Source organism: Marmota marmota, unplaced genomic scaffold (assembly GCF_001458135.2).
Source record: "Marmota marmota marmota unplaced genomic scaffold, marMar, whole genome shotgun sequence".
NCBI lineage: Eukaryota > Metazoa > Chordata > Mammalia > Rodentia > Sciuridae > Marmota > Marmota marmota.
In genome coordinates, this window is record NW_025999949.1 from 36,310,229 (window position 1) to 36,326,573 (window position 16,345).

General features: G+C 58.9%; 1 protein-coding gene across 6 annotated transcripts in view; it reads right to left on the reverse strand.

Annotated features, from left to right (window-relative positions):
• Positions 1–16,345, reverse strand: part of Tsnare1 (t-SNARE domain containing 1) — a 114,440-nt gene that overhangs the window by 18,627 nt on the left and 79,468 nt on the right. For 4 of the 6 annotated variants that reach the window (XM_015486531.2, XM_048802236.1, XM_048802233.1 and 1 more), the window contains 4 exons: positions 16,086–16,176; positions 12,217–12,291; positions 11,818–11,874; positions 2,886–3,047 (listed from right to left, as the gene is read on the reverse strand). In XM_015486531.2, the coding sequence (XP_015342017.1) occupies positions 2,886–3,047; positions 11,818–11,874; positions 12,217–12,291; positions 16,086–16,176 (385 nt within the window). The remainder of the gene's footprint in view (positions 1–2,885; positions 3,048–11,817; positions 11,875–12,216; positions 12,292–16,085; positions 16,177–16,345) is intronic. The other 2 variants (XM_048802238.1, XM_048802237.1) reach the window with 2 other exon arrangements.

Consider the following 16,345-nt stretch of genomic DNA (forward strand, 5'->3'; position numbering starts at 1 on the left):
AATATAAACTTATTTTTTTTAAGTTTAATAATATTTAACAATAATATTTAACAAACAAATGAAAACAAAGAGGCTCCCTGGCTTGCTGGGAGGATCTAGCCTGAGGCCAGGCATACACGCCAAGCCCTGCAGGACGATTCCGGGGAGGGGGACGAGGGAAAGGATACAAGGTGGGCCACCAATTGACTGAATGGGGGCTCCCAGCACAGACAGCTCTGCACACCCCCTCACAGTGCCCGGCGCCAGGCCCAATCCAGGACTTCTCATCAACCACTCACCCAGAACCCTCCCCGAGGGGCTCTGGAATTTGCATGACTACCTTCAGATCTCTAGAGGTGGGACTTGGGGTTCAGGCATCCCTTTGTGGCCTGCCCTCAAGGACTTACCTTAAAGCAAGGTGGTGGCATGAGGGCATCTGACACAATAACCCACTGTTGCGACATCAGTCATCCACCCTAGCCTCAGTCTCCCCATCCACACCCCCATGTTTACCCAAAAAGGTCAGTTCTGAAGGGAAGACCACAAAGGGGCTCCTGGACCTCAAGTCTCACTCAGTGATGCCAAAATGTTCCAAAACCGCCAGGAGATGTGAGAGGGGGGAGTCCCAACTCCAGTGGAAGTACGCTGTGCAGGGAGAGGAAGGCACCACTCTGCCCTCCTGAGGCTGCTCCCAGGCACCCCGCTGCGCACACAGGCCTTGCTTTGCCATAACTCCAGAGCAACTGGCCCATGGGGCCCCCAAGGTGTGGGCCATCTGCTACAGTCACATTACTCCCTAGAGGCTGGCTGGCTGGCTCCCACCCTCCCTGATCCCAGCAAGCTGTGGTCACAGGACCCACTGCAACCTGGGGGAAGGTTTTCAAAGGCTAATGACAACAGGTATTGTGCTCTCTGTGAGTGACCGTGGTCCGCATGACACATGCCACCCACTGCCCTTCTGCCCGGCACTCGGGACTAGCTGTGTGCTGGGCCAGGCTCCCAGGCATTGCTGAGGAAACTGAGGCTGAAAGGCGAGGTCTGTGCAAGAGGCCCCCCAGCTGAGCCCCAGCACGCTGTTGAGCTGAGAGAGGCACTGGGATCATACCAGCCCCAGCTACCCGCGAGGGCCTCTGGTCTGCACACAGGCCCAGACCCTCCTATTAATCCTGCATTAAAACCATTGTTCTAGAACAGTCCAGAGCCCCAGCTCAGAGCCCCAGGCTGGGTCCCTCCATCTCTCAGCTGGGCCCGTCACCCCTGGGAAAGCCCCATTCTGCACACACCCTACAAAACCAGAAAACACATCCCCTCCCACAGAGAAGGGCCTGGCACATGGGCCGCCAAGGCCTCTGATTTTGAACCTGACCCTGGGGTTACCGCAGTGGCACGAGCCACTTGACTGTCACTGTCCACCCAGAGCAATCAAAAAGGTCACACAGGTCCCAGGTGGCCCTTAGGCCTCTGCTCGGGCTCTGGGAGTAGGACCTGCAGGCTCGGCATGAGGCCTCCCAGTGAAGGCAACAGCAGCTCCCACGACCCGCCTCTTCGCCTCTGTTGTCAGGTCCAGGAGGCCCACTGCCCAGGGCCACCCTTCCCTGAGCTCAGCTTCGGCTGCCTGGTATGGCTCCACACCCCAGGGGTCTCCATGTGGGGCCGTGGAACCTGTGGCAGCACATGCTGCTCCTTCCGGCTCTGTTCCCTGGACTCAGCAGCTGGCGGTGTCTCCCTGCTCCCTCCGCCTTCTGAGAGCCACTCTGTGCTCAAGGGACAAGCTAAGCCAGTGGTTCCCAAGGGCTGTCCTCGGATAGGTGTTGGGTTTTAGAGCTGCCGGGGGCAGGCCCACAACCCTCCCAGACTTTCTGGGATCCCGCATCCCTATCTTAGCTTCTCCAGGGTAAGAGGCCCTTGCGGTTCCCGCAGAGACAAAAATCCCCTGCGGGTGTTCAGTGTTCTCTGGACATCTCCATCTAGCCAGAGATAAGCCCAGCTATCTCCCACCAGGGCCAGGCTGGGGCAGGCAGCGACCCTCTCTGAGAAGCTGGAGTGGGGGACGGCTTCTGCAGGAAGGACACATTCAGCAGGGGTCCTGGGACATAAGCTCTCCTCCACCAGCCTGGGGAGTGGGGTGCAGCAGAGGCAGGGAGGAGTAGCCCAGAAGTGAGGGCCCAGGAAGAAAGGGGAACAAGCCAGGGCCACTTGGGGTGTCTCTGGAAGGAGAGAGAAAGCCCTGCTAACCGTCAGGGAAGCAGAGGCAGAGACAGGCCTGGGCCAGTGACTTGGCTTACTAACTCGCCCAGGTTCCTGTTCTACCACCTGCTCTCAGGGGCCTTGAACTTCAGAAGCCCAGCCCCTGGGAGCTGCAGGCCCCAGAGCCCCTGCAGACAAGGAGGTCCCGGGAGAGGGAGGAGAGCACACTGGGCACAGACCTAGGCCCAGTGGAGCCACACCCTGCCAAGCTGCATTCTGCACACACTTCAGCATCGGGTAGGCCAGCCAAGAGTCCTTGGTCTTCAAAAACCAAGGGCAAGCAGCAGCTGACCCACCCTGCATGGGCCCTGGGCTCCCCTGCCACCTGGGGCAGCATCCTCAGCCACAGGCGATCCTGGACAGAGGGCTAGAGCTCTCAAAAACTGCCATCGGGGGCCCCAGGCAGCAAGGTTCCTTCCACAGTGCTAGTGACCTCCTGGAAGCCTGAATGGGCAGCACAGCAAGCAGTAGGTGGTGCCTTCACAGCCCCAGTGCAGGGCTGGCTCCCTACCAAGGCCAGGAGGAGGAAGTGGGCTTGGCTGCCTGGACTCTGGCCCCACCTCCCACCCAGGCTACCAGTGACTGCAGTCCCAGCCGCCTCTGTGGGCAGGGAGCCTGGGGTGAGCCTGGACACCCACACTACCCTCGCAGAGACCCACCTCCACCTGCAGGATGGCTTCCTCTCGCAGCCGGATGGCCTCCAAGTCCTCCTCGGTGACGTCTGGAAGCAGAGCCTGCTCCTGGCCCTGCCACGTGTTGTCGCCGCCGTTAAAGATCTTCTCATCATCAGCCAGCTCCACAAAGGGGGACTGGGGACTCTGCTGATGACAGACACAGGACTCTTGCTTACCCCGTGCCCAGGACCTGGGCTTCTCCCCACAGTCCCTGGCCCCTGTAGGCTGCCTCAGCTCAAGAGCAGAAGGGACTGCAGGCAGCAGGCCTCGGCTCGACGACTCCAGAGCCACTGGAGTCAGACTGTGACTGAGCCAGGGCCAGGACTGAGGGAGTCTCCGCGAGGCCCCACGCCACAGCCACACCACAGCCAGGAGGGCTGCATCCCAGGCCCAGATGCAGAGCTTGGACACAAAACATTGTGACTTCCCAGCTTCTGGGGCCACCACTGTGGCCAGAGAAAATACGCCCTGTGCACATGAACACAAAGTCCACCCTCTTGTCTGGGGCTGTGGAGCCCATGCAGACCCAGTGTCCAGCTGCAGGACAGGACCACTGAAGACTGATGCTCAGAGAGGAACTGCCAGGACACCACACAAACAGGGCACAGACCCCACCCCGGGACCCCAGCTGAGGGACCAGGGGGAGGGCGTCAGGGGTTTTCTCAACTTGCCTTTATTCTCTATTGATTGTTTTAATCCACCAAATTTTGAAATCAAGAAAATGGTGCCTTTCCCTTCAACTAACCACATTTTCTCTGCTGGAACAATCTAGGAACACTTCCGGGCTTTCCGTGGGAGCGGGTGGGAAGGGCAGTCACCAGGCCTCCATCTGAGCCTCTGCACTGATCAGGATGAGAAAGAGTTCCCCAGCTACAGAGTCCAGCCCCTCTGTCCCCAAGGACTTGGACTTGGTCTCTCTGAGCTTCTGTGGAGAGCACAAAGTCCTCTCCCACCCTGGGAAAGGACCCCTTCTGACAAGCCTAGCCAGCTTGGTGCATCTGCCTTTGCTGCAGGGCCCAAGGGCAACAGTGTGGGCAGAGTGTGGCCAGCTTCTCTGGGACCTGGCCCTGAACAATGGCTGGTCCCTGTCCCTGGCCGTTGTCCTGGAACAGGACATAGGGTAGCCAGTGTGGAAATGACTGGGTGTGGGCATCCCAGGTGGGCCTCTGCCTCCTCCCCATTTCCCCTGGGATGGACCCACTCAGAGCATGCACTGTCCTGCCAAGGCAGCTCCTCAGACACCAACCAGCATAGGACACTGGGACAACATAGGGCAGGGCTGCAATCCCAGCCCAGAACTCTTGCTGGGCTCTCCAGGAGTGTCGGCAGCTGGCGAATCCATGCCTGGAACCTGCCCCCCCCCCCTTCCACTGTGACAGGCTCTAGTATCCTCCCCTCTGTCACCTGCAAAGCCACGCTCACTCATGTTCTGTGACCCTGTAGGATTCTGATATCTGTCTGAAACAAAGACCACCATGCTGAAGGTCAAGGTGGTCACATGCAGGTTCTGGTCAACTCACGCCAGGGGGAGTAGCTATTGGACTCCATGGAAGTTACATCATGACCTACACCTCCTGTGTGGCAGTCACTGTACCCCTCTGGCCTCCCCAGCAACACTTCTCTGAGGGCAGCCCAGTCTGAGGTCTAGAAGACACAGTAGGAAGGACCCAGAGTCTGCTATGGCCACCTGCGGGATGCCCAGTGTGCTGAGCCATGGAGGAGGGCCCCTGTCAGCAGGTGGGGACAGGACCACGGCTCAGGGCTAGAAGACAGGCCCCAGAATCCAGTGTGAAGGGAGTTCCACCCTGCCCTGTGTCTTCTCCTGGCTCTCTTCTCGGGGGACGGGGTAGCCCATGCTGGGTCCAGCGCGCCCTGGGGAGGAGCCCCTGGCAGGTCTCTGACCGCTGTGCACTCGTGCAGCCGGTCCAGGGCTGGGCATCAGGGTGGCCCCTGCACCAGTGCCTAAGGCCTCTGGAAATGACAGAGCTGCAGGAAGGACAATGGCCACCCCAGGCCTTCAGAAGGCCAAGGCACTCTTTCTCCCACCTCCTCACAACCCACAGGTTGAGTGTGGTGACTCTCCTGAAGAGTGGGGCGGGGTGGAGCACCTGGCCGGTCCTCCTTCCCATGCGCCACACCGACAGGAGGGAGTCAGCAGAGGCCTTTAAATAAATAAATACGCAGATAGATGAATATAAAATAAAAGATCTAAAAAATCTGTCGACAAGCGCTACTCGTCCAGGGCAATAATTATCACCTCCCCTTCCCGTGTGGGTGGGAGGAAGTGAGCAGTGCCTGGCAGCGGGTGCGGGAGGGGTGTTGGCCCTGCGCCAGAGCCTGCACCGCGCCTCCTCCTGCGGCCACAGCCCCCTCCAGAGCTTCCAGGGTGCTCTCGGAAAACCCTGGCCCAAGTCCTGTGTGGCACTGGCACCTGCTGTGAGGTCCAGCAAGTCACAGACATTGTCTGGGCCCTGGGGCTCCCATTTGTCCAGTGGGAACAACCACGCTCCCCCACCCCCAGCCCACAATCTGCGCTCACCAGGTACTGGCCGCGTGGCCATCCTGCCTGCTGAGCACAAGACTATGCCCATAGGGACCCACAGACATCGGAGTCTCCTGACTAACGGGAGGCCTCTTGGCTATGCCAGCCTGGGCAAGGGCCTCACTTCTCTGAGCCCTGGTCTCCACTTCTAGGACACAAAGCTGACAGCACTGCACCCAGAAGCACCGTGAGAGGAAAGACCCATGAGCAAGGGCCGGAGCACGGGGAAGGCCAGGACCAGGAGGTGGCACTTCTGACTCTCCATGGGAGACAAGGAAGACCCGTGCCATTCCTGGTGCCGAGTCAGGGACGTTAGCCACTCAGACCCCTGGAGCAACAGGCCCTAAAGCAGAGCCCAGCTGAGGGAGGCCTGGCCCACTCAACACTTCCAAAAGCTCCCAGCACACAGAGGACTCCAGAGGTGCACCTAGCACACCCCCAGCACTCCACGGCGACCTGGCCCGGAAGGGCTGGAAGGGAAAACGCCCACTTCCTTGCCAAAGCTCTAGGAAGCAGGCCACATGACCGCCTCAGACACACTGGGTGCCCAGGGCCTCTGGGTTTCAGGGGAAGCCCCCACAAGCTGAGAGCAGAGTGGCCGTACGGGCCACCCCCGCAGGCCACCAGGAATGGTGCCTTGGCTGGCTGCCCCACTGCGTGAAGGAGGTGGCGCTAGGAGATGCGGAGGGCTGTGGTGGGGCAGAGCAGACCCCCTGCAGGCCGCCAAGCCTCCCAGCAAGACCCGACACAGGACAGGGAGGGGGCTGGCTGGACCCGTCAGCACACCCTGCAAGTCTGGCAAAGCTCCTCTGTGCTGCCCACAGAGGCCCAATTTGGGTCTGTAGCTCAAAGCCAGCCGAAAATGGATTAGGGATTTGGGGGCAGGTGCTGGGGGTATAGAGCACACAGGCTACTGCGGTGACTCCAGCTCAGAGACCAACAACGGTGGCCCCACTCGCCTTCAGGCCCAGGGCCAGCCCATGCTGGGCAGAAGGAGGTGCTACAAAGTGCCACTGGAAAAGGGACTGCACATTTTCTCACGAAGGAGACCAAGCTCAAGGGGCATTTGTTTGGGGACGATGATGCTTGTAGGGGCCCTGCCCACCCTCCCCTGGGGAAAAAGGACCATGATGGTGCAGACCCAGGGCAGCACCCAGGGCTTAGTTTCTGGGAAATGAGGCTCTTTCTCAATCCTCCAATCCTCCAGTCATGGAGGGCAGGAGACCCTGCACATGCGGCAGGGCCTTCACACCAGGTCCACTCCTGTGGGAAGGGCCCCCACAACTGGTCAGCAATTCCTCCAAATGGAAGTCTCTGGAGGCTATCAAAACTGTAGCAATCCTGCCCCCAATCCCATATTAAACAAAAGGGGGGCCAGGGCAGCAAGACACAGCAACTCTGCCTGGTGCCCCAGACCTCAGACGGAAGCCAAGGGACTCCCGCAAGCATGGAAACGGAGCGTTTTGACCGTCTGGCCTGGGGACCATGTTCTGGCAGACAGCAAGGCCGAGCAGGCCCAGGGTCTCAAGAAAGATGACCCACCACTGTGGCTTGCCCCCACCCTCAACAGTCTCAGCTCTGCTCACTGAAACTGACCAGTTAGAGCCCACATCCGACCACGCTGAGGTGGCCAACTCCAGCCAGGCTGAGTGGCTCCTCACAGGAAGCTCGCTGCTCAGGTGCCCCAAGTCTACAGCACCAACCTGGCAACAAGCCCCTGGTTGAACAGGGTCACATGTCATCTCACTATTTATGCTTTGCAAAATTCCTGGAAATAATCTAAGCCTCCACAATTTCTCAGAAGTGCTGCTGCCCATTCCTTCCTCATTAACAGAAATTGCCATCAAGCAGTGAATCTGCAGTCCAGGGCACACGTGCCAAGTGTCCAGTCCAGAAACACATGAGGGAGACACTGCCCAGCCAGGGCTCAGCCGACACCAAGGCATCCTCCTCGTGACGGCTACCCAGGCCCCTGGTGCTTGGTGCCAGCCATTCCTCTGGCCAGACCTTAACTCCACAGCACGTGAGTCTCCTCCTGTGTGAGCCCAGCACAGATCACTTGTCTCCTCTGGGCACCAGGTTCGGGGTCCTGCAGGGGTGTTGCTATGAGTGTTCTTACATGTGCCTTTCAGGGAACACACATATGCACCTCCTTTGGGTAGAACTACAAGATCACAGGTAGGAAAATGCTGGACTTCACAGACATTCTATGTTCCTGAGCAGGAACAAACAATCCACAGTCACCAGCAGAGCACAGACCTCCAGCTGCCCCACGGGCCTGCCAACACCAGGCCCCCTCAGGTATGCTTATTACACTCTTGTTTTGGTGGATGAGAGTTTGTGTGTAACAATACACTGTTATGGTTTGCTTTCCATTTTTCTGCTGAGTGGTGTGTTGAGTGTACATTCACATGCTTATCTGTCATTTGGAAATCCTCTTTAGGGATGTACCTAAGGCTGCCTTTTTCTTGATTTGGAAGAGGTCTTTACATAGCGTGGACATAAGTCCTCTCAGATGTATTGTGCAAATACCCTCTCTCTCAATGTCATATTCATCTTAACCAAGTCAAGTCTGCCACTCTCATTCTTCAGATAGTGCTTCAGATAGTGCTTCAGACAGTTGTGGAAGAACATCCTGCCCTCAAAGGGGGGTGAAGGGCCTGCTCCGGGTGTCGGAGGAATGCTCCTGCCTTGGCTCTTGCATGAGGCTGTGCCCTGCCAGAAACATCTCTGTGCACAGGTGAGCTCAAGTCTGCAAAGGGTCCTTTTCTCTAGATCAAACACCCATGTGTCCATAGGCAGTCCACCTAGGCAGGCCACGAACTCTGACCAGCATGTGTGTGAGGGTCTGTGTCCACCTGCACATGCCGCAGGGGCTTCACACCAGGTCCTCATGTCTGCTGATGGGCTCCTGCACTGTGTTCTTAGGCAGGACTGGCTCCCTGCTTTGGTCTGCTCTGTTCCCAGGTCCACGTCAGGGTCTGTAAGACCACATACACAGCATGTGCTCTCAAGCCCATGGAGTCTCCCTGTGGACGGGGAGCTGCAGACCGTCTACTGAAAGCCAGCGCCCCTGTCCGCCTGGTGTTGCCCTCCCGTCTCGGGCCCTTCCACCATCTCTCAGCGACGATGCCGTTCCCACAGCGGCCTCAGGCAGCTCTTCACAGGCTTCTCCCCACTCTCGATGCTAATGAGTTGCTGTTGCTTTCTCTTCTCCTTCGAGACGGTGTCTGCCACGTGCCCGGCTCATCCTGAGCTCCTGGGCTCAGTGGTCCTTCCCACCTCAGCCCCTCCACTAGCTGGGGCTATGGGCACTAACTGTGAAGAATGACTGAAGTCACATCACGTTTTCAATGTAATTTCTGTCTTCCCAGATGCTGAGCTAGCATCTCAACTCTCACCAGTTCCAAGTCCCGGCGGGTCCTCGGAAGCAGCCTGCCCCGCTCTGCCTGGTTCTCCCACCTGTCCACACAATGCCAATGGAGGGGACAGAAGTAGGTGCCCTATCCTCGAGCTCAGGAGACGACGTTTGCCCAGCAGAGTGCAACGAGCTTCGGGTTCTGCAGGCACCTCTTACAGATCCAAGTCACCCTGCCAATTCCTACTCTGCCCGTTTCCCAGCATCCCTGAGTGGGGCTTTTCTGGGTGTGCTGGGACAGCCCTGGCGTCAGCCCATGTGTTCTAGCAGGTGAATCACACCAACTGTTTCTGAATTGACCAGCCTTGCACTCCCAGAGCCGACCCTGCTGTATGAGGACATGTCCCCGACCCATGTGCCCTGCCTTCCTCTGCAACTGTGCTTCCAGCCGAGGCCACACTCCTGTCTCCGCTTAGAAATGGAGCTGCCACTCAGGAACGCTCAGCTCTGCTTCTCTGAAAATGCTTCCACTTTGCCCAAAGACCCCATCTGAAGACTCCCGGCAGCTGCAGGGTAAAGGCCAGGACTGTCGGAGCTGCCCTGGATGCAGACGCCTGTAAGTCCTGACGCTCGGGGTTCTGAACAGTCACTGTCTTCCTCTGGCACGGCAGAGCCAGGTCACAGTAACCTGGGCGTTACCCCAGCTCGGATAACACAGTGTGGCTCCAGGAGTAGATGTCACCTGCTGGGTTGAGTCCACTCACCTGTTCCTTTGTAGTCCTACCCCTTTGCCCTTTGGGGGATAGAACATTCCATGGAACAGCCTCCCCCAACAACACCCGGGTTCAAGGAGCACGCTCTCTCTGGCCTGCCTTGTCTCATGTGGGAGCTGGGTTGGAGGAGCCGTCACAGAACCAGAGAAAAAGGTATTTCTCTGCCTCTGTGTGTTTACTTGGTGCAGCCCAGTTCACCTGGGGTGACCCTGACTGGGTCAGTCACGTGTCACGACCCAGTGCGACCCAGTGCAACCCAGCACGACCCAGCACAGGGGCGCTTCCGCCATCTCCTGGCCCTCACCTCTTCTGTGAGCTGTGGTTCCTGTGCCTTCAAACACAGCGTGCCCTTCTCCTCTGGCGTAACGTGCTTTTAAGATTTTCTGTGGTTTCAAAATCTTTTAAGATTGATTTCTGCCTTTGGTTTTCAAATTCTTATTACTATATAACCAAGGATTTTATTTAAATCAGGGACAAACTTACTCTACTTACCATAAAGTTTCTTGGATCTGTGCCTGCAGTATTTGGACAGTCTGGGGAAATTTTCAGCCATTACTCTTCAAACATTAGTTCTATCCATTCTTTCCCTCTGTTCATCTAGGCCTCCAACTACTACATTCTTCTGTGGATCTTTTTGGGGACGTTGCGCCACCAAGCTACACCCCAGCCCTTGTTCTTTATTTTTCATTTTGAGACAGGGCCTCACCAAGTCGCTTAGACTGGGCTTGAACTTGGCATTCTCCTCCTCAGCCTCCCAAGTTGCTGGGCATGGCTGTGGCACTGGACACCTTCTCACCCCTTACCTGTGTCACCGCCTTCCAGTTCATCAATCCTGCCTTCTTCTAACCTGAGAGCTGGCCAATCTCCTGAGGTCTTCATTTTAGTCTTGGTGTATTCAACGCTAGACTTCTCCATGTGCAGATTCAAGTTCTCTAGGAAAGTCCCACCACCTCATCTAACTCCTTCCACATTTGCACAGCTTCATTGAGTTCACAGCCAATCATTTCAATCCACATTCCCCGAAGATTGGTCACTATTTATTCTTCCCAGTACCGGGCATGCCCAGCAATTTTGGTTAAAATCCTAGATGCCATAAATGAGCAACCAGAGACATCAGACCATGGACTTGTCTTCCAGAAGGAACACGACCATCCTTGTGCAGCCAGCGGGCACGGTTTCAGGGCTTACTGGGATTGGCCTCCTCCTGGTGCCTCTGATGCTCAGGGCTCTCAACTGGCCGGTGGTGCCCACAATAGCCCTTCCTCCATGGGCCTTATACCACATCTGCCTCAGTACTCTGAGTGCCGAGGTCCCGCTGGCTCTTCTGCTGACGGCCTCTGTCCTGCTCCCTGGCCTGGCACAGCAGGCCCACACAGCATGCAGATCAGCAGAGCCCTCAGGGGGCTGCACGGACGGGGTGGGGTGGGGCTGTCTTTCTCCAGGAGGACGCTCCTCAAGCCCTGGCTGAGGAAGTCTGAGCTCTGGAACCTGTCCTCCTGGCCCAGTGAGGCTGCTGAGGCTCCAGGCCACCCTGCCCAGCATGGCCAATGGAATCTGTCTCTCGTGTCCCGGCTGGTCTGTGTGCGGCACGTCTCTGAGTCGGGGTGTGTGTATATCCTGGCTTTACATGGCTCTCACAGGCAGTGTGCCTATGCTAAGGTTGGAGGGTGTGAGATCCTGGTCCCCAGTGCGGTGACAGGAAGGTGGAAGGACCTTATGAGGTGATCAGGTGGCTGGGCCTGCCCTTGGAAGGGCTTGCAGTGGTGCCGGGGGAGCCCGCTTAGCCCTGCAGGGTGAGGGTTGTGAAAGTGCACCTGACCACGGCGCACTCTAGCTTTCCGCGCACCACAAGACTCCTGCCACTGGGATGCCAACTGCCAGGGGACCCTCAGTAGAGGCCAAGCTGATGGGGCCACTTGCACTTGCAGCCTCCAAACTGGGAGCTCAATAAACCTTTTCTTTATAAAGCACTCGGTCTCAAGTATTTTGTTATAGAAAATAAGAAAGTGTGATGCCACACGCAACCATCAGCAGTCACTTGGGAGCTTCCTAGGGTCGGCACCATGCCAGAGCCCAAAGGTCAGAATGCTGGAGCTCTACAAGCTGGACACTGAGGCAGACCCTTGAATGGGCCTGTCCCCAGCTTCCCACCCTCTCCTGGAGCACAGACGGCAACGGAGTCGGTACTGACCCGGTACTGACCCCACGGCCACTGCCTGACCACAGTACCCACGTGGCACCCACCTGTTTGATGCCCCTCTGAGCTGTGGGAAGCAGTGCTCTGGACTTTTCTGCAATTTTCTGTTGGAAAAAGTACAAGAGGAGAAAGAAACGAACAATGTTAAAGGTGGAAAGAGAAGGGTCAGATAAACCACAGGCCCTGAGAACCAAGCACACCGGGGGGAGCCAGGCCCTGAGCAGGCTCGCAGGACTGGCTGGACAGCCTCAGAGGGCCTCGTTTCCCTGTCTGTCAAAATGGGGTGAGGCCTGCCCTGCCTGTCCCCAGGAGGCTGTTGTAAGTTCCCCTCGGGGCAGCACTTCTGGAGGAGGAAGGCCACCCCACGCCACCCAGAGACAGCCACCTGAGGTATGCTCCAGGGCCCACAGCCCCCACTGGCCTGCACCCCGCCCGCGGCACCTCACCTTTTGGACCACTCCGTACCGCTGAATGGCATCTGCTAGCTGGATCTTCAGCCGGTCCAGCTGAAGGCGCTCCTGCTGCAGACAGAGGGCAGGCTTACTGTCATGGTGCTCTCTGCGCCCCTCTCTGCCCAGCAGGGCCACAGCCCAGCTTCTCCATGCATCGTCACATCCCCACCCTGAGGAAAGTGGCTCATCGCCACTGTCGTCATCAGCCAGAGTCCCAGTGACACCAGCACCATAGGACCCACGGAGCGCGACCAGCACAGTCAGGAGCCCGGAGCTACGGTGGCCCAGTGTGTGGCTTGGCCCCTCATAGCCCAAGCACTGTGGTCGCCCCACAGCCCAGGAGACCATGACCTGAGTCCTGACTGGCCCAGTCCAGGCCTCAGGTACTGGAGCCGGGTCCCAGGGACCCATGCCTTGTCCTTCTGCTGTTCCCCTCCCCCGCCACACCGCCCCTCAGCCTGCTCCCCTGCTGTTCAGCACCACACCCCGCCACCAAGACATGAACCGCCACTGAGCTGGTGCTCCAGAAGCGTTCATCAGGTGAGGGGCTGGACAGGCCAGGCCTGGAGTCAAGTGTCCCTGCTCAGGTTGGCCACGGACCCCACTGCCTGATAGGGCCTCCCCTCCCGCCTCCAGCCCTGTGGAACTGGCACCAAGGAAACCACAGCAGCTCTAGTGCCCTGCCCAGCCTGGGTACTTCAGTGTGGTCCCAGCAGACCTGGCTGTCCACAGCCACCACACACCGCCACCCACTGCCACTAACACCCATGGCGAGAGGTGCTAGTGTGGGCAGATGAGCTGTGCCCGCGCTTGAGGGACAGGCTTTCCAACTCTGGGCCCACACGCCCCACTCAGCAGTTGGTGGAGCCTGTTTCGATGTCCTGGGTGGGTGGCCTCAGGTCATGGATACCACACTTGAACCCCGGGACAGAGCAAGTAGCCTGGGAGAGCACAGCACTGTCCCTGCTGCTGCCCATGGTGTCTGTTTGCTGCTCGAGCATTCCTCCAGAGAGCCCGCCTGGCACCCACCCCAGCATGCACCTCTGGGAGGCCGCACTGATGTCCCCCTGTGCCCTACTCACCAGACCAGCTCAGGAAGGAGAAAGGGGACTTGGGCATGCTTCCTAGAGCTACCAGGCCATGGAGCCCCCAAAACAAGGGGCTCCACACCCACCTTGCGAGGGAGCAGTGAGCACCACACAGAAGGCAGCCAGGTGGCCAGGGTCCCTCCCTCGGCAGTGGAGGTGGCTACGGTGACCCAAACCATCTCATTCCCTAAAGCTCGGGCCGGGTGAGGGAGGCACCGAGAGCCACACGGCGGGTGCTTCCCCACAGACTCTTGTTAGAGCAAGGAGAAGCCCAGTCCTCAACCCCTGCCCACATGGGCAACTGAACCCTCAGGCCCGTCTGCTGTAACCGAGACCTCCCTCCACCCAGCATCCCCAGCACATTGGGCAGCTGCTGCCCATGCCTGCCAACACCACGGGCCCACAGCAGTGCCCCCTCCTTCAGGCCACGGCATGTGGTGAGCCCTCCTCCTGTGAGGCCCTGTCGTGTGCTGCACTTGCCCAGGGCCAGTGGACACTGCGTGGTCCAGAGTCCTCCCACGGCACTATGAGAGCCACCAAGGAAGGCTCCCAGCCCATTTGTGCCTCCTCGCCCCAATTTCACAAGCAAGTCTGTGGGGTTTCAGGTGGAGTAGGGCAGACGGACACGCAGTAGGCTGTCATCTAGAACACTGCCACACCGGGGTCCACCAACAGCACAGCGGACTCAGACTACCGTGCCTGGCTCAGATCACCCCTGCTCTCGCCATCACCCCCATCAGTGCGCCTACCACTGGCCACAGTCTCTGCACCATGCTGGCACCCCAGGAGCTCAGGTGACCTGAAGTACACGGGAGGGCGTGCACAAGTCACCTACACATGATACACCACTCTATGCAAGGGACTTGGCTGAACACGGACTTTGGTATCCAGGGGGTGTCCTACACCCATGCCCAAGGACCCTGCTGGATGACCGTGTTGGCTAACTATGCCAGACGCGCGGGGCTCAGGCTCTGTGTCGCCCTGGTAGAGGACAGGGGCCGGCTGGGCCCACCTGGGCCAGAGTTCACATCTACTGGGCTCTTCCCCAGCCAAGGCATCTTGGGCAGGTCGCTCCTCCTGTAGAAAGACAGCAAGATACTGGCCAGTGCTGCCAGGGCCCCGGGAAGAGCGACAGACTTACAAGTCCTGGCTTGTGGAAAACCTCCAAGGACCAGGGCGTGGGGGGGTCGCCACCTCAATCATGTCCCACCATGTAGGAGATACCTCTTCCCTAAGTGTGCCCACCCCACCAGGCGGAGACAAAGCAGGCACTGACTGGGCAAGTGTCGGCTCTAGCAAGCAGGTCAGCTGGCCGCACCAGAAGATGGGCGGGGACTGTGGTGCTCCTGCTGCACGGCGTGCCTATGACCTGGAGAACAGGCGCCAGTGAGAGGCCAGCATGTCTGAAGAAGGAAGGCAGGCCTGGACAGGAGGACACAGGTCGCAGAACCAAGGATGCTGCTGCAGGTGCCAGGCCCAGCCCAGACGGCTGAGCAGAAGGCCTGGGATACACTAGTGGTCAGGCTGCTATGACTCTGTGAGCAGCTATGACTCCTGCCCAGGATTCAGAACCAAAGAGAGTCGCGTCTCCCCTGAAGAACTGCACTGTGATTAGCAAGTCCTGTGAGATCAGCTACCGGCCACCAGAGCACCTCTGGGAGAGTCTGTGTGCCCAGTCACTGGAAAGCTGGCCACATCTTAGTTTTAGGAAGCTTGATTGATCCCATGGCCCCACCCCAGCATGCAGAGCCGCACTCTGCAGTGGCACAGCTGTCACCACCCAGCTTTTAGAATACTCTATCACCCAAAGTTCCCTGGTGCCCGAATGCAGTAGGTTCCGCTGCACCCCCAGTCCTGGAAGCCACTGATCCACCTTCTGGTTGCCAACCTCAGGCCTGCTGCCCTCGGGCTCCCTCGAGGTATGCCCAGGCGGGGGGCGGGGGCCTCCAAGTCCCACCCCCCTGTTGAGCAGCACCTCCTGCAGGCAGGTGCCACGCCATATGTGTCCACGCAGAGCTCAGCAGGGTTCTGCTGTCCTCAGGACCAGGCTTTGCAGGCCACGCAGCCCTCGCACCTAGGCAGTGTCCTGGCGGCGGGAAGCACTGAGATGGGCACACCTCAGAGGCTGGGTATGAGGACGCCCTGCACAGGCCAGGCAGGCGGCAGTCGCCGAGGCCCAATGGCCTTTGACCCTCTGAGAGCAGCATCCTCTGATCTCTGGACACTTGGGTGGGGTGTGGGTAACACAGTGTGCTGACCTGGCACAGGTGAGAGGAGGGTGGGGGTGGAGCTATGTGGTGGCAGACATCCCTGGGACCCTGGTGTGGCAATAGGTGTGGTGACAAACCTCATGTGGCTGGTGAGGGGCAGGGTAATGACTGACAGGACAGGCGCACACAGAAACCCAATGATGAACACTGGCAAGGGGCAGGGAGCTCCCAGGGAGCCGGGAGGCAGAGACGGGGACAGGAAGGCAGGGGCAGTGGAGGGGGCAAAGACAGTGACACTGACCATGGGGTCGTCAGTCTCCATTCAGGAAGGCCCAGCCAAGACTCGGACACCCTCACCGCAACCACAAGGCAGGTGCCAGGAGAGCAGTCGCAGCAGCCACCCCTGGCCCCTGCTGCTCAAAGAGCCCACACACCCAGTTCTGGCCCCTGAGCCACATGTGGCCGAACCCAGGGCAGCCTGAGTATCCATCTGTGCAACCCCTCCAGGGCCACATCCCCTCCCTCAGGGCCTCCCTGGTCTGGCCCAGCCCTCAGGGAAACATACCAGACAGGAGCCCCGCAGGAGCTCTGACGTCTGCTTCAAGGCACCAGCACTGGCCGCCACGGCTCTGTTGGTCTCCTGCTGCATCGCGTGCCTGGGGCAGGGAAGGGGCGGGGAGAAGGGGACACAGCAGGCAGAAGGGAGAGCAAGGCATGGCAGAGGGACAGGCAGAGCCCAGAGAGCAAATGGAGAGGAGCAGAGAGAAGGGAGAGAAGCAGCAGGCAGGGCCGGAGGGGGCAGGACAGGCAGAGGCAGGCAGAGGG